General features: G+C 42.8%; 1 protein-coding gene across 3 annotated transcripts in view; it reads right to left on the bottom strand.

The window, feature by feature from the left end:
* CHN2 (chimerin 2) overlaps positions 1–15829 on the bottom strand; it is a 162103-nt gene that overhangs the window by 13661 nt on the left and 132613 nt on the right. For all 3 annotated transcript variants that reach the window (XM_425997.8, XM_046932420.1, XM_040692943.1), the window contains 3 exons: positions 11261–11338; positions 4592–4676; positions 1340–1513 (listed from right to left, as the gene is read on the bottom strand). In XM_425997.8, the coding sequence (XP_425997.2) occupies positions 1340–1513; positions 4592–4676; positions 11261–11338 (337 nt within the window). The remainder of the gene's footprint in view (positions 1–1339; positions 1514–4591; positions 4677–11260; positions 11339–15829) is intronic.

Here is a 15829-nt window from a genome sequence, read left to right as displayed (position 1 = left end):
CTGTTCTCCACGTCACTATATCCCTTCTGCAGTTCTTCCAGCACAACAAACCTGCTTTATGCTCTCCCACCTTTACTCCAAGGCAACATGAAATGAAGGACAGCTCGGCAAATCAGGCTAAACTAACAAACTACAGTTACACTGATGTTACTTATTTTAACCTTAGACCTCCTTATTCCACCTATGCACAGTGCTAACCTATCTATAGGACCCAACACACCTTGTTTTCCTAAGAACAAAATCAGCATTGTAAAACAAAAATTATGTTCTACAACAATTATGGAAAGATAGGTAAAGATGTTGAAAAAAAAAGAGTAGGCAGCAGATTTTCTCTTAATCAATAAATGTACAAGTAAGTGATTATATCTCAAATGCAGTGTAGCTGACTGTTGTATCATCTCAGTAAAGCTCTTCTGTCTTACTCCAAGCTATTCTATTTGTCCCTGCAATGATGATATAATCCTGGTAGAGCTTTACAGAGCAGTGCAGGGGATTTACTTGTAAATCTTTCATTCATTTCAGGAGATGATGCGTGGCTTTGAAATCCCTATGGCTAGTATCAGTGTGTTGCTATGCAGATTACTGTGATGCCACGAACTCAACATTATGAGATTTCTGTGCTAAAGCTGTGACTGACAAGGAAATTTGGCTTATTGGGCAGCACAGCACACACAACTGCTATCCAAAGCAAAACTACGTGATCCTTCCTGTCTCTGGTAGATGTGCTGGGGGAGAGATGCTATTTTTTTCAATCTGGCATGAATCTCTGAGTAGCAAAAACCTTTCTCAAGCTGGATGGGCTGTGATGGGCTGCTTGAGCCTTGGCATCCATCAGTCAGCAGGTGAGCGTCATGCAAATATTCCTGATGTGAGTAGTTTGCAAGATACTACAAAATGCCACCATCTGTGACCTCATTTGCCTGAGTCATTTTCAGCCATTTGAGTGCTCTTGCCCAGAATGTCCTCAACAGTTATTAACAATGGGTTTGATTTAAACTGATTACTCTGAAGCTTGAAGTGTCTCAAGGTATGCTAAAACAAAATGATGAAAAAAGACACATAAACATGAACTTAAAGTTCACTTTAAAGTTCACCCCTTTCAAAAGTGTAATGTAATACCTGTTTTGACATGTTTTCAGAAAGCATTTCAGTAAATTGCATTATGAAATGTCATGATTTAATTTTACTAGCTAATGCAAAGCAACGTATCACCTACGCTAAAAAAAAGCCCTTCTCAAATCCTGTCCTTATGGTACAAGAGCATACTGCTCTCTTATCTTAACATGTAATTCAAGTCACTGTCATTTTATCACGCCTGCTGCTTTTGAAGCATACAAACCTCTTGCTTCAATCTCTCGGATGCAGGAATCCACCACCATTGGCCTCTGGGTATTGTGGGCTTTCACCAGTGTGGTCAGATCACAGCAGTAGACACGCTTTATCCTCTTGAGGTCGGGCTGACAGTCGTTGGGAACGTACTTGGAGCACTGTTTGTGTACGTTCAACCCACAGTCTGTAAACAAAGTTAGCCAGGTTCACTAATTAATACCATGCTGAGAGGTTTTGTCTAACAATTTATTCCCTTAGCACAACCAAGAGGCATAACTTCCCCATAGAACAGATCTGTTACTTCCACATCGCTCTCTATGACTTTGCTGGCCTCTCAATGCACAACACTGACAGGGCTCAGTGACAGTTCACTGTGCTGCAGAATTACCAAAGACAAAAAGGATGAGTCTCCTACGAAGAACTTCTGCTGGGGAAAGTGAACCCCAGCACCGCTGCTAAAAAGGCTGTAAGAGCTCTGAGTGTTCCTCGCCTCCCAGCCTGGTGGGGACAGCCCCCATCACGGCTGGGTCAGTTCACTGCTGTGAGTGGGCATGCTTCCCCTCCCAAATCCCTGCTGCACGGTGTTTTGACTTGTTCTGCTCAACAGTTTCAGTCTCACCGTCACCGTCTCGCCACCTCCCTGGTGACTAAAGTGACCCCTCTGTTTAGTCTGTGGGTCAGTTTGAGCATATAAAATGCCATGAATGGCACAGTGTAAACAAGAGCTATTCGTGTTACAAATTGTTCTCGGTATCTTATTCCAAAATCAACTCTAGGTTGCACTGGTGAGTTTCTATTAACTTAAGGTGCCTCCTTGATCACCACAAATTGAATTTTTCTAATAGATTCAAGCACTCAGCCAAATGAATTTATAAGCCTCAATAAAGCAAACACCACCGTAAGTTACATTATCTCACAGAAACGTGGTTCCTGTTTTAATGCTTTCTCAGTCATGCCTATCACTCAGTGCCTTTTGGATACTTCCAGTGTAATCACTAGCAAGTTGCTTACTGTTTTTTTCCTACTGGCTTACTGCCCAAACTATTCAGAATACAAATGTGTCTCTACTGCTTGAAACACGTTTCAGTATTATTCTTCATAAAATATTAACCAGGCAAGATCAGGTCATCACTATGAACGCACCGACACATTTAATGGAATTGGTGGGCTCTCTTATGTTTCTTCATACAGTTGTTGCTGCATAATGAATTATTGTTGTGTGAAATCCAAGCACACGAGAGCAGCTGCTGTTAGGATCCTCCCTGTACTGTTTTCAGTGCTGTTCTTCAAGTATGTGAAGTCAAGTCCAAAAGCGTATGTCTAAGAGTTAATGCTGGTAATTTAATGAGGGAGAGTATTACATTTCATACTAGATAAATAAACCTTTTCATAAGTTCAGTATTTTACATGTGAACAAACACAGCTCTGTGCTTGTCAGTTTTTGAACACTTGTGTTAAAGATCATGTTGTTTTAAAAGCAAACTACTATTCATTTTTCTTTTTCTATACTTTCCATATTCTTTCTGTTACCATTATTCATCTAGAGGCAGAAAAGACATAGCAGGAACTTTGCATTCCTGAAAGCTATTTTAATCCTTCAAGCTGCTGTCTAAATTCTACGTTACAATCACCTCCTCTTGCCTTGAAAGGCAGAGGTCAGGGCGAGTGTGTTTGGTGCCAGCCTGAGTTCAGGAACACCCTGGGGTCAGGGCAGAGAGAGTTATGGCAGAACTGTGTTATAGAATCGTTTGGACTGGAAAGGACCTTAAAGATATTCATATTCATATTCATCTGAGACATGGAAGACATTGGAGGTCTGTGGAAATAAGTTATGAAACACCATTTGCCACACACCAAATACAGTTTCACTTGCTGAATCCTAAAGATTGTGATTCAGTGATTATTGTATTTTTGCGACGCGATTATTTTTCACAAGAGAGCAAATTTAAAGTAATTAAAATGCTATTAAGATGCTAATACAGTTATGGAGGCATCAGGAAATGAATCCTTCTGGGAAAATGAAGTCATATTATTTGCTCTCCCTTGAGGTGGGCTATTTAGGGCTTGCAGCAACGCATGGTATTTTTACAGGAAACAGGTGATGGGTTTTTTTTTGCAGACAAGGGCACTTTTCAACAATTGGTGGCAAAAAAAGACAAACTATGAAGCCTGGCTGCTGGCTGGCTCTGCTGTTCCCAGAGCTTGTTTCTTAAGATGTAAAAACAGTCAAGTGAAAACTTAATGACATCATAAAGGCCAATTCTTAATGTACACACCAAACCATGTGCATTCCCAAGGCGCTGCTGAATGGATGCCACCTTCAGTAAAGAAGAGTCAATGGATTCTTCCCAGTCTAGCCAATGTGGTAAAACAAACAGGACAAAATACTGTGTTTGGGCAGCTAGGATTGTTTTTCTAAAAGAAAGCACATTAAGGCTTTCTTTCCAGAATATCCATTATGGTAATTGAAAGACCTGTAGTTCCATTTCTGTTAGTTCTTCACACGGAATCATAGAATAGTTTGGGTTGGAAGGGACCTTTAAGATCATCTAGTTCCAACCCCCTGCTATAGGCAGGGACATCTTCCTCTAGACCAGGTTGCTCAAAGCCCCATCCAGTCTCCAGAGTGGAAGCATTCACAGCCTCTCTGGGCTTGTTACAGTTTCTCACCACCCTCACAGTAAAGAATTTCTTCCTAATATGTAGTCTAAGTTACCCTCTTACAGTTTAAAGCCATTTCCCCCTGTCCTGTAGCTACATGCCCTTATAAAAAGTCCCTCCCCAGCTTTCCTGTAGGCCCCTTCAGGTACTGGAAGGCCGTTATAAGGTTCCCCAGGAGCCTTCTCTTCTCCAGGCTAAAGAGCCCCAGCTCTCTCAGCCTGTACCCATTTTGGAGGTGCTCTAGCCCTCTGATAATCTCTGTGGCCCTTCTCTGGACCTGTTCCAACAGCTTGATGTCCTTCTTGTGTTGGGGGAGGTGAGATGTAAAAGATGGATGCTTTTTACAAGCCCACCAGGGACATCCCTTTTCTAATAGTAGGCCCTTACTGTGGATGCTGCATACATGCAATTTCTTTTTAAAACTAGTCTGTGCTTTCTAGGACAAGAGAAAATGACAGAGCTTTAACTGGCACTGGAGGACTTCTTGGCATGCTTTGCAAAGGGACCCCTGCTTGTCCCTCCTGCAGGGCATGCAGGCTGGGGTGGGTAGGATGGATGCCTGAGCACTTCCCAATAAAGACTGAAAATGTTTGCAAGCTACCTGAACACCTCACTCCCTGAGCGATGAGACCCCACATGAAGTTGGCACAGTATTCACACCAGTGTGGACCTCGAAACGTGTGGACCTGCAACATAAAGGAGGGAGAAAAAAAAGAAATGGGGTCACTGGGAGGCAGATGGTCTGACAGATGGAACAACTAAACTGGATAAACAACAGAAGACTCAGTAGGAGCAAATCGTTACCACACAGTGCCCACATCTTTCCATAGTCTAGATGAAATAAACCACAGGCAAAGAAATTTGCTTTGATCTCAAAGTTTATCTTTCAGTAGGCTTAACGTAACAGAGAATCGGGCTGTGTGTAACACTAAAAACAAACAATATTTGTTAGCTGACGTTTTAGTTCTAGTAGAGAGGAGGAAACCAGGTTTGTTAGTCAGAGGAGAAAGAAGTAAAACTAATAATCCAAGGCACTGTAGTCAGTGCTTTTATTTGATGAGGTCAAACCAACGAAGCATGTTTCTGAGATTCAAACATACTCCAGCAGATCATTTGAAACAGTGAAGTGACAGAAGAGGCACAAAAGCAACCCATTTTGATTTCCCACAAAGCCACGTACCCACAGATCAGGTGCAAAGCCAGAATGAGGAGAGCACCACACGTCTCTGATGATGCTGCTACCTGTGCATTTACACGCAACAACACTGACCAAAACTCATGGTGACTGTATTGGGGATGACAAGGAATGATTTGTGCACTCATTCCAGGCAGTGCTTGGGTAAAGATCTGATTTGTCACACTGGAGTCCATCAGTGATACAAGCAAACTATATCTTTCCCCATTGCAGTATGTAAACTGGACTCACGCAGGCAAAATATATCACAGGGGTCCTTCCTGGTACAGAAAATGTTCTACCGCAGTACAAACATCAGTAAATAAGGAGAAATAATGGAACCTGGGTGCTGAGAGATCAGTGTTTTTGCACACAATTGCTGCTTCCTCAACTGCGTTTGCAAAGGCTGGTATGGAAAAGCGTTTTGCTTAAGATGTATGTTCTGGTAAAGTAAGCATTTCACTTTCATTGAAAAGAAGAGTAAATAGTGAGGTCTGTGTCTGTGTGAATGGACGTGGTATGAGCCGGTTCTGGTCAGAGGCTTAATTGAAGAACATAAATCATGCACACTCAGGCTGCTAATGCTTCCTTTTCCTTCAGACGTGTTTGTGTTTACTGATGGGGCGGATTGCTGACAGGCGCTTCCGCCCATGGGAAGGGAAAGTTGCTCTTTTCATAGAATAAAAATTGGCTGTTGCCCTTCTTGAAGTAAACTTTGTGAAGTCTGAAGGCAAGCGTTTGGATTGCTAATGTTTTAGCCACAGTTGTCTGCAGGATCGTGGATAAACAGCTCTGTACTCCCAAGCATGAAAATACTGTGAATTTAGTACAGAGCCCTCTTCCTGACATAGTGATAAAATGTGGTATTATTACTTTAAAGAGCCTGACCACAAATTACTCCAGACCAATTACGCACATCCAATAATTACGTGGATGAGCTTACAGCAACAGTAATTCTTCTTCCCTTTTGATCATAAAGAGTCTCAGCTGGAAAATGTGATGGGTCAAATTGTCTAAAACACTGTTTTGCCTCTCAGTAAAAAATGTGCATCTCTGGGAAACAGCACCTTGCTATAAAGTTTGAAATATCTCGTATATACACATCATACACTCATTTATTTATTTCTGTTTTGAATGGGAAGTAGCATGAAATTTCAGGCAGGGCTTTTAGTGGCAGCATCTAACAACAGACTGTGTTTTTAGACTGATAGCCCTGCAATTGGTAGGTCTGCACATGCATTTAATTGTGGGTGGAAGTCATCTGCTAAGGGAAGACAGCTATCCTCATCTTCTACTGCGCAATGGCTTACAAAAGCTAACCTTGTGAGAAGGGGCTGGAAAAACTCACTTGGTATTTCTAAAACTGCACCACTTCCATTCCGTGTGAAGCACTTCTCAGTTGCTAGGATATTTGCGGCCTACTTGCTCACTTTACATAAAGCTTATTTCAGCTGATCTTGCCGTGGCATATTAAAATGGGAGCTGATTATTCCTTGATTTCTGCTGTCATTATCAGCAAGCAGTCCTCAGAGCTCATGGAGGGCTCCAGCTGAGAAGTGCTGACCACACACCCTGCCCTTGTTTTCTTCGGCTTGGTGGCCCTCAAAGGCCTAGCTCTATTTATGCATTCACTTCAATTTTTCATGGCTCTGCATTTTAGTTCAAATGGCAAGATCCCAGCTGAAATACCCTGAGAAAAGCTAGTCTTGCTGATTTCTGGTCAGGCTGAAACAGCAAAATACTCCCTATTCCAACTGAAAAAGGAAGACTTTTAGAAGTTTCTGGATGAAAATACAAAAAATCTCCTAAGATGCAGATTAGAACCAAGTGTCTTATTTGAGTCTTGCCACTAATTTTAAAGAAATAAGGAATCCTGTCCTTGCGAACTCATCACTTGAACTCAGCCCAAAGCTTGCATCTAGCACCTTCAAGTGGCAAGTGGGAATTTGGCCTGCAAGGAAAAGATAATGGAAGGTCTTAGAACGGCCTGGGTTGAAAAGGACCACAATGATCATCTAGTTTCAACCCGCTTGCTATGTGCAGGGTCACCAACCACTAGACCAGGCTGCCCAGAGCCACATCCAGCCTGGCCTTGAATGCCTCCAGGGATGGGGCATCCACAACCTCCTTGTGCAACCTGTTCCAGTGCATCACCATCCTCTGTGTGAAGTGTCTTCAAGTTTTTGAGATGGGTCTTTAGTTTTTGCCCTATTCTTTGCAACCGTATCCCTACAAATGGACTGGACTTAGATTTTTGAGAAAATGGCGAAGACCTAATTAATGTTGCCACTCCATTCTGCAGTACTGGGTGGCTTTTCTGAATACACACTGCATAGGCTTGGGCTGATTTTACTACCATCTATGAAGAAGTCAATTTACAACAATTATTTCTTCATAGAAGACAAAACTGTACTTTTCCTGTTCAATCCCTCATCTTCTTTTCTCAAAAGTCTCATTTATTCATTCTGTTTCCTGTCCATCTCTACGACTTTCAACAAAGCGTTATTTCTTATATTCACCTTCTCTTCTCTTCCAGCCACCTTTGGGTTGCTACCCAAAATTCTCCTACATGCCTTTTCCTACTGCCTTCCTCCTCTCCTGCTTTTGCCCTTCAGTTCTCTGGTGTCCTTGTTTCCAAATGGAAGAGCTTCCCAACAGGCACTGTCTGTCTCACTAAGTTTTAGTCTGTGCCTGAGGTTTTACATGAACTGTGTTCACAGAGGGAGAAACTAAGACCAAGGTGAAGGAATTCCAGTGCAGTGGCAAGAAAAAATAACTCCCTTAGCAATATCATACAAAGAAACTAAAAATTGTCCTGGATTGAAATGTATGGTTTTAATGAGAATTAGATGCTGCTGCTCCTGAGATGATTTTGTTGTTTATGTGACTGTGTTTAAGACTTTTCTATTTGCAGGCAAAGAAAATAGTTTTCTTTCAGACTCTCACCTGAGCACATGTGAATTTGTACTCTACTTTGTACTCCTGCTGAGCTGGAGCTGTTTGCAGGGAAGACAAGCTGACTTTGCTGCAATTTTTGTTCAGATACACATGTATAATATTTGTGATGCCTCTAAAAAATACCTCCCTTTTGTTTCCCAGAAGCAGTGTTTGTCTGCAGTGATTAACACAAGGGGGGAATTTAACCCAGAGCTTCCTATCTCCCAGCAGAGTTCCTGACTTGCAAGTAATCAACTGCCTTTGCTCTAGTAGCAAATCCTGCTGTGAGGTTTGCCTGTGCTATCATGGCAAACAGGAGCAATATTGCAGTAAAAACACATTATTCAGCTATATTTGCTCCCTTAAAACATCACAGAGCCCCTGTCATGAATTCCTAGGAGAGACATGGCTCAGTGGGCATGGTCAGGATGGGCTGATGGTTGGATTGATGGTTTCAGAGGTCTTTTCCAATCTTAACAGTTCTATGATTCAGTGATTCTATACTGAGCATCCCCAAACTCCAGACAACTGCCCTCAGGCACAAGCCTGACCTTGTCACTGACACTGGTGGGTAAAAACATGCCAAAGTCTGCTAGATCCAAATAATGTTGAGATACAAGGCGACTCTGCAACAAAGTTAGGCTGAAACCCACACAGTTACAGAAATACCTCTGTGTTTTTATAAACAGGGCTTCAGAGATTTATTCTTCTTCCTGAGTTATGGTATGTCTACCCCGGCTTATGCAAAGTTGTCCCGCCAGACAGACGCCAGCTCCAAATCTAAATCCATGTGATCGTGTTTTGCACATAGGACAAACCTAGGTTAACAAATCAGGCTGAATTCTACATCTATTTTTTCTGTTCATTTGCCCCGAGTGCTTTGAAATTTGGAAAAGAGTCTGAATTAGAAAGCAGAGACGCTCAGAATGGGATAACCCAGTGCCCTCACTGCCCAAACTCCTGCGGTCCTTTTAAATTTCTGTACTGGTTGTAAAGGCTGGAGGGAGATCCTGGTAGATATAAGATCCATCAGTTTAACTTGAATTTTGGACTTACTCAAGATTCTTCAAGACCAAAGAAAAAGAGCTACAGAGTTTCTGTTTGTTCATGAAGAGCAGCCCATGACAAGGTTCAGTTGAATGCTGTGATATGTAAGCTTTGTCTCTATAACTGAAATGAATTATAACAATACATGGCAGTATTCACCTAAAAACTCAGAAAATGACTCTGAATGTCTGCAAAATAGCATTTCCTTCAGAAAAATTGCATATTTCCCAGAATGCCATCGAGAATTTTGCTCCAAGTCCCATAAAGCCATTCTTTCTCTTTTATATAATTCCTTAATATTCTTTCCAATTAATATCAGTTTATGCTAAAGACAGACTTGAACTTATCTGTCCTTTAAATCCAAATATTCTACTCTAAGCATTCTTTCTACATTGTTTGCTCAGCAACTAGACATGTTTTAAGACATTCTTTTGGAAAACTAACTTTATTTGCATAGTGAATACATTTGTTCCTTAAGTAAATATAACAATTCTGACTGCCCTTTCTTTCTTGACAACGTATGTTTTTTAATGTTCCTTTCCTGAGATTTTTGTGTCCTTTTACTGGGAGAAACCAACAGTTTTTCTGTTGTCAAGCTTTTAAATGCATACATCTTTAATCATGTGATTTTCCAGTTAAAACTATGACTCTTCTGAAACAGAAAGGAATAGAGGCTGTACAACAGCTAGATTGTGCAAACACAAAGTTAACTGGGCACACTTCCAGTTATAAATCAAAGCCAAAACAAGGGGAATTTTGAAGAGGAAAGAATGCATGGGTCAAAGTGGAAAAAACTCTCATCCATGAGAAAATATTTTCTTGTTAAACTAAAATAGTTTTGATATTAAAATGATAATGAGGGCAAAACCCAGAAAGAATGAAAGATGTTTTAATCAAGCAAGGCAACACAGAGTATTTCCGCTATTTCCTACTGTGTGAATCAGTGAAATAAGTATTGACTTTTCTGTAGACTGGGTTGAGGAGGAGGAATGAGAAGAGGGAAGCTATTATTTGTGTTGCTCACTAATATTAAATTATTGATTTACTAACTGCAGCAGAAGCACTGCAGAGGAGAGCAATATCTGCATGGAAGAGCACACAGAAGAACAAGAAGTAGAGCTTTTTTGCTAAACCACAAAATCAGTGAAATCATTTTCATTAGTGCTTCTCCTTTTTTGACAGGCCAGAGATGAATATCAGTACATTTTCTTCCTGCTAATGAGTTGAAATGCTCTGACAGTGACCCACATCAGCATCCTCAAGGAACATGAAGCAAACTGAGGTTTCAAAGCTGAGATGCAGTCCTCTCTTGCGGTGTTACCGCCTCTCAGTCCCTCTGTATCCATTCTGATAACCATCAAACCACAGTCTGACGATATTAGATACAGTAACTGGCTGGCACGCTCTGGAAGAGCACTGTCCTCTGGCAAAACAGCTTAAGCTGCCTGGAAGTCCATTTCCAAAGCTGAGTCACTTCCCTGCTCCTCTTGGGAAAAAGCGAAAAATCTGATTTTGTCTGCATCAGACAGCAGTAAGATGCTATGCCTGAACATCCCCAGCTTTGTCCAGCCACATGCTTTCGTGTGGCAAGCAAGCACAAGCTCAGGTCCCATGGCTCAGTGGGACTCTAGAGTAAGAGCATGTCCTTAGCATATGGTGCTGGAACAAAAGGTGGGAGACAAAACCCCTCTGCACTCTGCTGTATGGGTGAGAACCGGAGCACTCTCAACTTCTTCAAAGCAGAAGGGGTACAGAATGTTGCTGATAAAGTGCTGGTGGCTTCTGGTAGCAGCTGCATTTTTGCCATTTAGATAAGGTAATGACAATCAATATGAGGCATCCTTTCTGTCTGAACAATAAAAAGAACTAATATACCAATCAAGTAGTCAAGCAAGCAGCAAAACCATTACTTGGATTAAGTAGCTATGTGAAAGCACATTAGGAATGCAGTCAGCAGAACTTTAGAGAGAAAAAAAGCATATATTTCAACAGTTTCCTCAGAGCTTGTACAGACGGTTGCCTAAAAAACCACATTAAAAAAAAAACAAACCCTAAATCAAGAGGTATCAAAACATAACTTTTCAGCTGTGAATAATAGGAAGTCGTGCTTACCTTAAAATTGTGTGCTTTTTCATAGTTGAAATGGTTGTCGTTTTGAGTTAAGGCTGCTCTTCGGACCAAGGAGGTGATCTGCGAATAGGCAAAGAGTTTCAGAGGTTGCCACAGGAGTGCCCCCTTCACTCCCACCTTCACCCCCAGGGCCACGGCCAGGAGCTCTTGGCGCTTCCTTCCCCGCTTCGACTTGTGGACGACGGCACAGCTTTTCTCATTCTCCAGCCACAGATCCTCCGAGAACATCGCGCTCGGGTCCCAGATCTTTTCCCTGTCTTCCCCGGCACCCGGCAGGCTCGCCGCCGTCAGCGCGGCACAGTTTGTCCAACTGCTTCTGATGTTAGACAGCAGATTTGAAGCAGCTGCAGCCCATTCTGCTGAGACCTCTGGCATGTGACTCGAATGGGCCGGCTTGTGGGACGGAAGAAGCTTCTGCATCTGAATAAGTAACGGCCTGTGCCGTGCTATTTCTGAAGGCAGATGTGCGCCTGGAACAATAGCCCGAATTCATGCAGTGAGCCCCCCTCCCTCCCTCCCTCCCTCTTTGGGCAGTGGGATCCAGCGAGGTGCTGCCGAAATCCCGGCCGGGGGCACAGCTTTACGGCTCCATGGCCAAGAGCCTCTCAAGGGGAAGAATGCTACTGCTCTGCAGCCTGCTAGACATGAACAAACAAACAGAAAGCCCCGGAGAAGCCCACACAGCTGAATGTGATGCTGCATCCAATTACACTCGGAGACTTATAAGCCAGCAGCCTGCATGCCAGCAAGATTAAGCCCTTAAAACCACGATGATTGTTTAATCTTGCAGGGCTAAAAATCCCTATTTTCTTTCATATCCTGTACAAGGGGAAAATCCAGCAACACTCCAAGCACTTTGATGCTGTTTTAAATCAGAATATTTTGTCGAGCGCACTTAGTAGCATGGAGCGAGCTCACTGTCAAAGTTAGCAATTTAGCACGGGGAGATGCAAGCTAGGAAGCCCTGTAATCCTATGCAGTGTTGGAGTGCGGACAGGGGACTTCATGCAGATATAGAAAGCCCACGGACGCAGCCCTGTTTGCAGAGCAGCATCTGCGAGGCAGAAAGAACATCGTCCTTCACCCTGCTTCCACACATATATAGACTGGGGATGGAAAGTGACTTTACAGACCAGTGACAGAAGAGACACAGAGCCCAACCAGCCTGTTTGCAGCGCTACTTTGGGCACGTGATTCAGGTCTTTAAAGCCAGATAGGGCCCCATTCCGGGACACTGAAGATGTATGACACCAAGCGTCCCTTGGGCAGAACTATCAGCCCCACTTTTCCTCCCTCTAGCTCTCATCTCCTGCTCCTTTTGTGAACGTTCCTATTCTCCAAGCATAAGAGGAAGACAGAGGTGTGTGTAATGCTTGATATGCTGAGGCAGAGCAAACCAATGCTCCTGGGAAAACAGGCTCTCTGACCTAGAGATACTAGAGACTACATGAGCCTGTTACAGTCTGCCTCATTTCAACCTACCCCCAAAACATGTGAAATTACTTAATTTGCTCATGTTAACTTGAGAAGTTGAGCTTGCCTTTTTCTAAATTTTTTGTTCAGTCCGCTCTTACCTCAAACTGGAAAGTCAGAAGGTTCATCTAATTCACTTACTGAAACCTCCACACTATAGATTGCCTGCCCTTAGTAGAAATGATGCTCTCTTGATTTGAAAGCCCATGGGGACAGATGGTTGGCCGTCGGTAACAACAGGCCATGCAATTTCATTTAATGCCCTACTCAGGGTTTTCAAGAAATTCTGCAACCTGCAAGATCAGATTTTCAGTTATCAAATGATATACCTATTTCTACATACAAGGTAATTATTTTTTGGGCAACTCGTAGAACCCCTTTTTATGAGCTACTGCTCTATAGGTAGGATTTTACTCCCAGAGCAGTTGCTGCCTGGCCAGCCTTTCCCCAGCACGTGCACTGCTATTTGACCACCAGCGACAAGCAGCAGTGATGTATATATTAATACTGCTCTGCCTGGAGGAAATCCCTGCTGCTCTCCCATATGTCCTCCCACTAACTCCTGATTTCTGCCAGCTCAGGACTTCTAGCTGCTTTCTAGCAGACAAAGGCAGACTACTCTTGCCCAGATGTCTCTCACTGTACTTCAAGAGATGAGGAGCTCTGGTTTGAGGGACTGACTCCCCACAGAAGCAATGGTTTCAGTTTGGCCACCAAGAAAGAAACTTTAGAGCAGCTTGAAGTTCTCATTGCACTCTCATTTCCGCTCTCAGTACCGTTTTAAATGTATTTGCATTTATCTGTAACCAAGAAAGTCTAACTGGCTCTGAGTTTTCATACACCTCTGGAGCTACAGCATCTAAATCCACATACACAAGTGACTTTCACTCTGACTTTCAGAATAACAGATCCAAAGTCACAGAGAGGTTTGTTGCCTAATAACGTTCTAATATTTGCATTTATGTCACTGGACTGATAAAAATCCCATTATATAACCAATATTTTTTACATAACATGGCAGATTTGATACTCAAGCTACAGGCTTACGATGATACATCTCAGAATAGTTATTATGCTATTTTTGGAATATCAGTGTGTCATCCTGGGGTCAGACACACAGTACTGTATTTAATGGAAACTCTGACTGTTTGCATAGAAGCATTAAACTTAATTGACTTGGAGGCGGAAAACAGCCAAACTACTTCATATGACTAAGGCAGATGAGTATTTAATGTTTATTGTATATGAATTTTTATTTATCCATTAGTTTGCCTTATCTGCCTTTCTTGGGCCCTGTTTAGATGGTTGTTTAACAGGATCCCTTGCAAACACTGGATGTGTACAGAAGGCCAACTGTGAGTGCATTCTCTTAAGAACCTTAATCATACAAAGACCCACCAGGTTTGCTGTCTAAAATGATACTGTGAAACGGCAGTGAGCTGGACTGCAATACAACCCTTTCCTTCTCTAAGCCAGGATCAAACAGCATCAATGTCCAATTCCCAGCAGCAACCAGTTCTAACACACTGATACCCCAGGCCAGCCTCAGTACCGAAGCACTTTCTTTTATCTATTTTCTTTTTCTTAATTTAAAATCTACTGCGCAGGACATGGTGTCATCTCATTTAAAGAGGATCTCTTGATCAAGTTAACAAGTCAGCCTTCAGCTAAGAAACAGAGCACCAGTGGCTAAAAATATTATTGCTGGTTGTGACCAAATGTCTGAACTAGTAAAGACTGAAAGGCAAATACAGGCCGTCTGCATTTTCAGATGAAAGGATTTCTGTGTAATATATGATTTCAGTTTATTAGCCTCTCTGCAAAATACAAACACTATACAGAAAATTGAGCACTTACAGCAAAATAAATGTCAGTGGACCAGAATAACAAAATTACAAGCGAGAGGAGAGTGCGACTCAGCTGCTGTGACATTTCCAGCACGCCTCTGTATAATGAGCTGAACTGCACAATAGTCTCTCCCCTCAGACACTGCCATCTTGTTAGTTAACAAAGGCCTTGGGGGCAAGAAGGAATAAATTTTAGTATGAAAAGCTTTCATTTGTGTACATGTTGCGTGATTTCAGTTTTAAGTGTGTGGGCAGCACTGAGGATTGGCTGAAAGAAAGATGCATCTCGCACTGTGTGTGCATGGGGTGGCCTACTCTTAGGTGGCCCTTCTACTACATGGTGGAAAGCCATGGCTCACCTCCTCCGTCCCCCAGCTGCTGTCACCCACGTGTGTGGCTGGTGGGGATGGGACAGTGACACAACTATGAGGGGCAGAGAGGTGACGCAGTGTGTTTTCTGGATAAAAGACCACCATCAAAGGAAACCTGCTCCATGACGGAGAATTGCAACAAACCTGTGGCTGATCCCTAAGAACATTTAACACTGCACATAAACACAGTCATAGGTCAAAGAGAGGACTGTTTCCTCACAGGCACAGCACGCTGAGTCATCTGCCAGACAGACTGTGTTTGCTCAACTGCAAGCACAATGTGGAGATGACACACAGTGGAAGAATCTTGCAGCAATTGACTTTTTCCTGGTTTTCTCCCACCAAGTTCTTCTCACGGTACGCTCAAGAGGCAACTCCAAAGGAGCCAGTGAGTAATGCCATGGTCTAAGTGCACTCTTAGCAAAACACATGGCATGAGAGGGACATGGCCATGGAGGCCAGTCAGTGAAAGGCCTTCATACTACTGCACTGTGGCCAGCCTGTGCCTCCCGCTGTCACAGCACCAGGGCTGACACCACAAGGCTTCTGTGCTGTTGGAACAAGGGGAAGAAACAAGCTTCATACAGAAGATGTATTAAACACAAAGCAGAGCACAGTGCCCGCGGAGCAGCACTTGTGAATCTAATCTTGCAAAACACTCTTTTCTAAGAAATTCCCCATTTCATGAGAAGTCTCCTGATGCCTACCAGGTGAACACGGAGGTGTGCAAAACCATGAAGCTCCACAATACATACCTCAACGTTAAGGAAGGAGCCAGACCACACAGAAACGAGTCTGATGCTGCTCTCACGTTTGCATTGGAGGGGAACACAGTCCATATGCTCTCAGGAAATAAGCGT

Source organism: Gallus gallus, chromosome 2 (assembly GCF_016699485.2).
Source record: "Gallus gallus isolate bGalGal1 chromosome 2, bGalGal1.mat.broiler.GRCg7b, whole genome shotgun sequence".
Taxonomy (NCBI): domain Eukaryota; kingdom Metazoa; phylum Chordata; class Aves; order Galliformes; family Phasianidae; genus Gallus; species Gallus gallus.
The sequence above is the reverse complement of the archived record's forward strand: the minus strand, read 5'-3'. Positions and strand labels throughout refer to the sequence as shown.